Here is a 9,555-nt window from a genome sequence, read left to right as displayed (position 1 = left end):
TGTAAACAAACCTCGTGTTTACCAACCTATTTAGAGCTGCGGTACTTTTTACTTTGAAAAAAATTCAAGGCACAGCAACATCTGAAAATCTTACAATTTAAAATTAACAATATAATGTCATTCTCATTAAACATTTATCAACACGAATCAAATAAACCCTCCAAAAAAGATTTCAAATTCAAATTTTCACACTGAGCAATGTCACAAAAAGTTGCACCCAAAACCACGACAAGGGACCTGTTCCTCAATGGCCACAAGGTGACAGCAAGAGACCATATGACCTGAGCCCAAATGGCCAATGGCAATATACTGCAATAATTTTCTACCAACTATTGATTGCTGACCCCTGTGAAGAAGGACTTATCACCTATCCTAACCCTAACAACCCCATGATCAGATAGTAACAGGCACTAAACTTCATTAAGAGAATTTGACTATGGCTCATTAAGTTACTTTTTATAATAAATAATTCATAACAGCACCCAATACCACAACAACTAAAAGCAGCAACCAAACAAAAACGGAATTTCTTTAAAAGGACACCTATGTCTAATAAGTGAATAAAACATCTAATAGTCGCCACTTTGAACAAGTCTCACGGGCACGTTTGGAACGCTAACATTTAATTCAACAATTTCGACGCAGTCACAATCTGGCTCACATACCTGTCAACCTGGGCCAATTCCTCCCCGTATTAATGATTGGAATTCCCCGTATTAAGCAATAGAAAACCGTACAAATGCAACGCGGCACATATTTACTCACATAGGGTGCACGTTCAAGTGTTATGGTCGCGCCGCGTTGTCGTGACGCGACCGTGAATGTATTCGGACCCAAGCGCTATGACTCATAGCTGCTTAAATAACGAAACAGGAAATGATTTAATCATTTCCTGTTTCGTGTGAAAGTGGAATGCGTGTGCGCATATCATGCTTAAAGCATGACAATATTAGCAGTTGACGATGACGTTTTCGTCTGCTACCAGTGACCGAGACGATCCGGATTAGAGCCGAAATGCGTAAAACGAGATCCGTTTTACAAAAAGCGTACTTTAAAAAAAATCCCGTACAAAAGTTGTTATACGGCGTACACAATTTGAAATGATCAAAAAAACGTATAAGTTGACAGATATGGGCTCATGTCATCAATCACGTCTACGAATAAACTAGTTTCAGCAAAAGATGCTGACGCCAAATAAACGTGCCAGAATACGCCAAAACGGAGAAAAACATTAATTACAAGAGGCTTACATTTGACGACTGCTTGAAACGGCATTCGACTTGTAAAATGGTTTCCCACACGTGGCGGATTGCCTGGGCATTCTAGGACACGCGCTGCATCCTGGGATAAGCGCATGTCGTCGAGACAAAACTATTTCCGGTTCACGAAACATAAAAACACCATGACTTAGTAAATCTCGTGATAATACGTATTTTTTTTCTCTCCTAATATTACTTCAATATTGTAATATTACACGAAAATTAGTTTTGTGCTGGGACACACTTAACATTGGCAAAAGTTAAACTCTGCGAATCCAAATAACTTCCGGTTCACGTTACATACAAAATAAACTACAAAATGACTTTAACCTCATAGTATTAAGATTGGAGTCTTGTAACTGTACATTATTCATCATATTTCAATTTTAATTTCGTATTATTAAGATTTTTCTCATAATATTACAATGTGTTCTTGGCAAGCCATTTCTTGCAGCACACCGGACCATCACTCAAGGCAAAACACTGACTAACCAGCGCTAGTAGATGGCAGCAACAAGGAGCGGTGTTGAACTCATTTTCTCTCATCTCATGTCATTTTCTGAACCGCTTTATTCTCAGTAGGGTAGAGAGGGGTGCTGGAGGGTATCCCAACCCTCGATAGGTTGCATCTGAAAGTCAGGGTGGAGGCGGGGCAAATGGAGCATGAAATGGATTTTAAAACAAAAGACATACATTTAGTTTAAGGTTAGATTAAATTAATTTTTGAGTTTTTCTGCATCATAATCCAAGTTCATTTAAATTTGATTATGTTAAATTACGAGCGCGATGCCTTAAAAAAACTAGTTTCTCTAGTGAAGAGAAAAAGAATGACCGAAAGGTAAGGTACACGCACCAATATACTTCAAACCATCTTTATTTTTTTTTATCACCTTTTAGGACACAATATTGAAGATTAATCATTGCGGCACAAAATGGCAATCTATGAGTACAGTACACGAGACACAATGCATTTGAAAAGGGATCACAAAGTCATAGCTTCGTTGCAGTTAAATCGACGGAGAGCAGGTCAAATGAGGTTGCGCTCTCTACTCCCGCGCTTGAACTCGTTGGGTGCCAATGGCGACGACTGACATCCAAATTCGTCCCCGTCGAATGGATGGGGCCTCTATGATCGTAGACAAAGGCATCCATATTCAAACTCTTTTTTCCCCAGTGGCAGCCTGGACCTCCTCCCAAAATGCAAATCTTCAATTAGACAAATGTGCAGCCACTGCCACGACATGGAAAAAATATGCGGGGGCGGCTTATATGCGAGTAAACACGCTGACCCTTAGCCTAACCCGCAGCAAAATTCGTCGACTCGTAGCAGCCGACAGTGCATCGCCGGCCTCCATATTTCTCGTACGAAGAGCGCGAGTGTGTGCGGGCGGCAGTTTCGACAGATTGTGTCGGTCCCCGCCGTAGTGGGTGGGTCATATGTGAGGCGGCGGGGGAGCAGGGGTGTTATCGCGGGGCAAGACCTTAACGTAGGCCTGCTAGCAGGGTTAGGGGGTTCTCGTTAAGGCAGTGGAAGAAGACCATTTGTTCAATTGTACGAAGACACAAAATAACTTTTTTTCCTCCCCATCCTAGACTAGCTGCTCTTGTGTTCCCTTCTCCAAAATCAAAGACAAATCCAAAAGGTGGAGCCATTTGTGTACTTTTATTGGCGAAAAAAGGCAGGCAGTTTTAACGTCGCAGTCGCAGGAAGAAAGCGTGCCGACACTCGCCGCTGTCTATCGCGTAATACTTGTCGTAGAAATCCAGGATGTACTCCTCGGCCTGGAATCCGAACTTGCGGTAGAGCATCATGGCGGGATTGCTGGCCGACACGTGCAGGGTCACGTCCTTGCCCATGCACGTCTGAAACGACAAAGTGGGCTCAAAGGCAAAGACCGAGCGAGCGCAAGCACAAACAATCTCCTTGCATGTACATTTATGTGTATGTATGTATATATGTGCTAAGCAACACGCTTATTTATGTATATATGTATTCATTAACTTACTTATTACCTATCTATTTATGTCTAAAATGCCTTTCCTATTCCTGCATCCTCACCCTCTTGCTACTGTGACAACGAAATTTCCCGAATACGGGATGAAGAAAGTTATCCAAAGTTATCCAATTGACGCGTGGAGGAAAGAAAAGGTCAACCTTTTCTTCCAAATGGGTTCCGGTGGTCACTTGGACGAAGAGGAGAGCGAGCGGGGGGATGACTAACATACCGAGAGAGAGAGAGAGAGAGAGACACTCGCAGATGATACAACTACAAAAAGTGGAAAGAGCGTCTGCCTTCTCTTTCAGGTTCCTTCTGTCGGCGTGCCAATCTGGAGACTAACGACAGCATTGGGAAAACGCAATTTGTGGAGTAGCACCAGCAATTTTGTCATACACAGCTGTGGATGATGACCATAGGCTTTTGATGATTCGATGATGATGATAAAGCCTATGTCTGAACAGTCAGGCGTCTTCTCTCCCTTTTATTTTTTTCTCATGGAAACGAATAAGCGGCCCAGCGCTTAGTGCGCGGGCCTCACGGTTCCGGGGAGGGGTGGGTTCCGTTCTAGCGGGGTCCTTGCGGTGTGGAGTTTGCTATTTGGGGTGTCCGCCGCCCGGTGGCCGAAATGGGCCGGGATAGGCTCCGGCAGCCCCCGCGACCCTTGTGAGGACAAGTGCGTGTGTCTGGGCATGGTTAAAGGAAATAATGCCAATTGGCAGGCAGGTAGGTAGGCCAGCGGAGCCCTAATCGCTGCCATGAAGTTTTCTTTGGAGGTAGCTACGGTAAGAGCTACAAAGTAGCGCTCAAAAAACGCAGTTGAACAAGAGAGCGCCGGCTGACCTGTATGAGGTGGTAGATCATAAAGGTCCCGATGCCCGCCCGTCGCCACTCAGGATGGACCATCAAGAAGGAGACGTAGGCCTCGTTGTACTTGACGTCGGGCACCATGAAGCCAAAGCCCACCACCACTTTCTTGTAGAGGGCCACCACGCTGAAGTCTGGGTATCGCAGGCACTCCGACAGGTCCACCCCTGGGAAGGAGACGGGGCACCGACACGTGGCTTTAAGCTAGGGCTTTACCTGTCCGGAGGCCGTGGCCACACGCGAGGCCGGGGCTTTACCCGGCCAGAAGCCGTGGCGACACATGGCGTTGACCGAGGGGATGTGAGCCGGACGCACGTAGCGGTAGTCCAGGGGGGCGTCGGCCCGGGGGATCCAGCCGGCCTCCCGCCGGTGGGGGTGCGCTCGGATCTCGGCCAGCAGACGCATCTTGAGGGGACGGCTCTCGTAATCGCGCCTGCGGCGACAGCGCCATCTCAGTCGGGCTTCGGCAAAACGGGCACCGGCCCTCCCTTTGCCCCGCCTCAAAACGCTCCGTCAGACACCACTTAGCGAGGCCGGCTATTTCCGGCCACTGGCCCATGCGGGCAGGCGGCGCGCGAGAGAAAGGGTGCCTTCCTTTTCCAAAGCCGACGCTTTGGAAAGCAGCGCGCTCGCGTGCTCAGGCAACTTGCCATACCTCACGCCAAAGGCTGCTTTACCATCCCCGAGCCCACTCCCTCTATCTTTTATTCTTACCTGATGTAAGGTTTGAGGAGGCGAGACGTGTACGGGCTCTTGACGGCTTGCTCCGAAGCACCGTCGGCTCCGGTCAGGCGGCAGCTGAAAGACAGCTGCGGCGAGGCCAGGAAGCCGTTGCCTTTGCCCCCGCCGCGACCGTCCTCCCACGACTTGACCTGAGGGAAAGAAAGGGGCGCTGACACAAGACGGACGGATGGGCCAGCCCCTCGGCCGCTCCCCTTCACGACAGGTGACCTGGAAGCGGTCTAGGATGCGCAGGTCTCGGGCGAGGCCACGCTCGCCGGCCGGCGCATCGTAGACGCCCGCCGCCAGTCCGAGCGCTCGGTCGATGTCCAGCAGTGGGAGCCCTCGCTGTCGCTTAGCCTGCCGCACCAGCAGTTTGCGGCGCAGACGGCGGGCCTGCGGCGTGACGGCGAGCGCCAGCGGGCACGCGTCCAGACGCCGCCGCAGCATGCGCTCTCGATAAGGGCCGGCCGGGGCGTGTCGGGGAAGGCCCTCCCCCGGGCTTTTGTCGGCACCGCCCGCCCCCTTCCGCTCCGGCCGCGGGCCTTCCGCTTCGTCCTCAAAGTCACCACGGCGACCGTCGCCGTCGTCCTCGCTGTCCGCCTCCCGCTTGATGCGGGGTGGCGCCGGGCGCGACTTCTTGCGGGCGGGCAGAGGGGCGTACTCTGTCCCGGGGTCGATCACGGCGTCCGCCTCCGTCTCTTCGTCGCCTGGGCGCGAGACGGACGCGTCGACCACAGCGGTAAACGGCGCAGACGCCCTCCCCCGTGTCACTCACCGTGAAAGAGCGCCTGCGGCGGCATGGCGTCCGGGATGAGGTCGGCCTCCGACAGTAGGCCGGGCGTGGCCGAGCGAGAGGCCGGGGTACCGGGCCCCGAGAAGTCGGGCGAGGGCGGCGGCGAGGGGCTGCTGGGCGGCGTTCTGTCGGAAGAACTGAGGGAGGAGAAGTCCGGCACCTCTCCTTTCTCCAGGAGCGCCTGGTCAGGCGGGCGCGGCTTAATCCCGGCGCCGCGGGCCTTGGCGGGCCCCGCTTCCTTCTGAGCGCGCCGGATGTCTTTGGCCTCCTGCGTCCGCGAGCGCTTCTCCTTTAGCTGCGTGGCCGTCTCCAGCGGGTTCCTGCTGCCGCCGCCCCGCCTGCGCAGACCTTCCAGCGCGACGGTAGGCTCGCCGGCCGTTTTGCAGGCCGTGCCTGTCGGGCGGGAACGTCGTCGGAAGGCCCCCCGGCGAACGCTAGTCCCGCGCGAGCAAGGGGACGGCCGCTCACCTTTAACCCGGCGAACGCCGGTGCCGTGCGAACAAGGGGACGCCCGCTCACCCTTGACCTTGGCGCCGGCCTTGTGGGCGCGCAGGGTCGGCGGTCGGTTGTGGACCAGCTTCCACCATCCAGGTTCGTTGAACTCCTGGGCGCCCGAGCGGAAAAAAGCGGGGCTCCCTACCGACAGGCAGCCAGCCACCGTGCTCCACCAGGTGGACGTCTTCTTTCTGCCGGGACGCCAAAAGAACATCAGCCGGGCTGCGCCGCGCAAGTCCAAGCGACAGCGAGCCAGCGACCTAGAGCCCAGGAGGAAGTTCCAGTGACGGCCGATGAAGGCGCAAATGTCCTCTTTCCAGCGGAAGTAACCTTGGCGTCCCGTCCCCTCCAGGGACAGATTGTACATGGCCAGCATGACCACCTGGCGCACACACGGGCACGTTAGACAGGCGCACAGCCGCGCGCGCACGCCAGCGAGCACGCCGGACGGTACCACCTGCTGCCAGGTGAGGCGCATCCTCTCAAAGGTCTCTTGGCCATCCTCGGAGCAGTCGTGGCACACGAACCTGAAGAAGTTGTCGCCTTTCAGGTAGCTGGGCTGGTTGCCGTGGAGATGAGCTAACGCCACAAGTTCGTTAGACTGGCAATTCCACGGATCGAGCGCCGCCGTTCTTCGAAAACCCGCTCCATTTCGGGGACCGCGGCCATGCGGGCGGAGAAGGCCGATCTCCGACACGGGGAGCCCGCGTTGGTTGGCCGGGTAAGCCCGTCGCCATATGTGAGCGGCCCGTCTACTCGAGAAATTAATTGCTTCCATCGAGTCCATTCGTCGCACGGTAAATAGACGTGAGATCGGTGACCCGAGATTTATCGCCCCGTGCGTGCGTGCGTATGAGGGAAAATGCTCTCGGCACACGTGCGGCTCAAAACTCGTGAATTGCTAATGAGACTGCGGTACCTTTCACAGGAGCCAATTGCTCATCAAACCACTGTGGAACTAGGCTCGTCGCGATCATCCATTATAGCTGGCGAAATATTGTCTCATAAATGAGTGTCATTTTGGTCTGTCAAACGGCGCCCTCGTGCTTCTAGTCACGATTGCTACATGCCCACACTATGTTGAATCATGTAGTGTTTCAAAGAAAATTAGCCTCCATAACTGTTGAGCTTTTTCAAGTGGCTTGGAATTATATTTAAAAAAAGAAAACGAAAACAAAAAGGTAGATCGCATCGCACTTTGTTGGCTCCGTGAAAGGTAGATCCTGAGTTGGAGCAGCCCTGCTTTAGGGTTCAGAGCAGACCTGGGCATTGTACAGCCCTTTGGTTGGTTGAGACCGGCGTGCGTAAGGTTGATTGGAAGTTACAAAATAAATGTTATTTCTAATTTTACCTCACGCATGGACTAAACGGGCAATGCTTTAATTTTGAAGTCATTGTTTTCTCCACATGAATAATGACGCAATATGGAAACTTAAGCTGGCAGCAACGCGATCAATGCACGGCACGGGACGGTTTGACGTGCTTTGGTCCGGCCCTCCACAATATTTTCTGTTTTTCATGTGGCCCTCTAGAAAAAAATAATTGCCCACCCCTGGTTCAGAGTATTAAAGATAGTGGCGCAGACGACGCTAACTAATTCAAAGCTAATTGGCGCTCCCTGGCTCCGTGGGGACGTGAACAAATTTGGTCAACATTAACAATACGTATGGGAGGTGTCGTGACCTGTTCCAAACGGAGCGGCACATCAAACCTGACCAACGTACGTGAAGAAACGATAGTCACGAATATGAGAGTGAAGGGGCTTACCTGCCGAGAGCCACTTGTGGCAGCGCTCGCAGTAAAAAGCCAGGTCATCGCAGGCCCAGACGGGATCCGCCTCCTCGCTGGCCAGGGAGTCTCCACTGTGCTCGTGCGATAGGTCCAGCGAGCCCCGGTCCTCGGACTCCACTATCAGGAGAGTCTCGCCCTCCACCTCGCCCTCCTCCAGACCTTCCGAGACGGAAACGCGTGCCGCCCGGTCGTCCGGCCCGCCGTCCATGAGGCCTCCGAGGTCAGCGGGGCACGCAATCTGCGGGGCGGCGCTCTGCCTCTTCCGGCCAAAAGCTGGAGTGGCCGCCCTCCCCCTGGCGCCGGTCGTTCTCCTTTCGCTCCAACCGCTCCAAATCTCTCAGGGTGCCCTCGTGGAGGCGCTGCGTACACAAACACAACCTTTTTTTTTAGCTGGAGCACACTTTTTCTCAAGGGACCCCACCATCTGAAAATCTTTTCATTTAAAACTATGTCGCCTATATTAACAATAGTCATTCTCATCAAAGTGATGTCAGCAGGAATCACAGAAACCTCCCAAATGATTCCAAAATCTAATTTTTCCCACACTGACCTAATGTCACCAAAAGTTGATGTCTGCAGACCCCGAACAACATCCAGTTCAAGTGATGAAAAATAAGTAATCTCATGGTTTTAATCGCATCATTTTATGACTTTTCTCCAAATGTCTTAAATCTCCTAATATTAGGCCAAAAAACAGACTTTACGTCGGCAAATGTTGATGCCCTAGAAACCAAACAACTTCGTGTTCATGGTGGAGAAAAATACGCGACAAACGACTGTTTCACATGTTATAGTATAATCTATAATTTTACACATTTCTCAGATTTCAAATTTTCTCCAAATTTAATCTGTGAAATTGCATAATTTTGAGCATGTGAGTAGTCAGAGGTCTACTGCTAGGATTGACCCGCCTTGTCTGGAAACTATGGACAAATCTCGATTTACAGCACTGCTTTGCTACACTTCTGTTTTGAATGGAATGATACTGTAAGGCTTGGACTAAGGGTTAGGGTTAGGGCGGGCTATTTTGACCGTCCGCTCATTTGACCACGAAAACGCGAACGTCCGCAGACATAACCGCAGTCATTGCCAGCCAGTATGCCGCGGCACAGTGGTTGGGAAACGCTAGAGTAGACTACACACTAGGCCTATGGCAAAGCGTGAAAACACTCCCTCCCTCCCGCCCTCCATCAATTTGTCTCTAGCCGAATTAGCCCTAGCCCACTGCTTAGCGGCGCTCGGCTGAGCGTAGTCTTTGATTTGTTTGACTTGGGCGTCGCCTCCATTCTTCGGACTCGGCTCATTTACCTGTCTGTCCCAGGCCTGACTGAGGTGGACCGCGGCCACGGTGCTTATTGTCCCAACCGCAGATATTGCCAGAAAGGCTCTCGAGGCCCTGGACATCCCGCTAGCGCTAGCCGGCTATCTGCAGGCGCTTGTTTTGCCCTTGCGCTGGGAGGGAGGGGCTCTTTTGCTCGCCCGCCTCTTTTCTTCTTCTTTGACTTTCAGCTCTTCTTCTCCTACTCCGGATCCAATGAAATGAAAGAAGGGGAAACAGCGGCCCCAGGCGATTGAGGCCGCCCGCCGGGGCTCGCTCCTCTTCTTGATTTTGGGCGGGCGGACGGTCAAA

At 52.2% G+C, this 9,555-nt stretch overlaps 1 protein-coding gene across 1 annotated transcript; it reads right to left on the bottom strand.

The window, feature by feature from the left end:
- Nucleotides 1–2,902: 2,902 nt before the first annotated feature.
- Nucleotides 2,903–9,382, bottom strand: kat14 (lysine acetyltransferase 14). Its single transcript, XM_077606066.1, has 11 exons — nt 9,234–9,382; nt 7,902–8,284; nt 6,592–6,713; nt 6,395–6,516; nt 6,108–6,325; nt 5,622–6,032; nt 5,075–5,553; nt 4,838–4,995; nt 4,381–4,556; nt 4,100–4,290; nt 2,903–3,122 (listed from the first exon to the last, which is right to left on the bottom strand). Exons 2-11 carry the CDS (start codon nt 8,131–8,133, stop codon nt 2,949–2,951), a joined length of 2,283 nt encoding a protein of 760 aa, XP_077462192.1. The 5' UTR covers nt 8,134–8,284; nt 9,234–9,382; the 3' UTR covers nt 2,903–2,948.
- Nucleotides 9,383–9,555: the final 173 nt, after the last annotated feature.

The sequence above is a fragment of the Stigmatopora argus genome, chromosome 7 (genome assembly GCF_051989625.1).
Source record: "Stigmatopora argus isolate UIUO_Sarg chromosome 7, RoL_Sarg_1.0, whole genome shotgun sequence".
Taxonomy (NCBI): Eukaryota; Metazoa; Chordata; class Actinopteri; order Syngnathiformes; family Syngnathidae; genus Stigmatopora; species Stigmatopora argus.
Note: the sequence above shows the minus strand (reverse complement) of the source record. Positions and strands in the feature narration are given on the sequence as shown.

Bases quoted from the DNA above. Each gene is read 5' to 3' on its own strand.
- kat14 (XM_077606066.1), bottom strand. From the start codon at position 8,133: ATGGACGGCGGGCCGGACGACCGGGCGGCACGCGTTTCCGTCTCGGAA. The intron at 5,554-5,621 runs GTGAGTGACACG...TCTCGCGCCCAG, and splicing joins GCCGCAGGCGCTCTTTCACG to GCGACGAAGAGACGGAGGCG. The intron at 3,123-4,099 runs GTCAGCCGGCGC...TTGTCGTTTCAG, and splicing joins TGATCTACCACCTCATACAG to ACGTGCATGGGCAAGGACGT.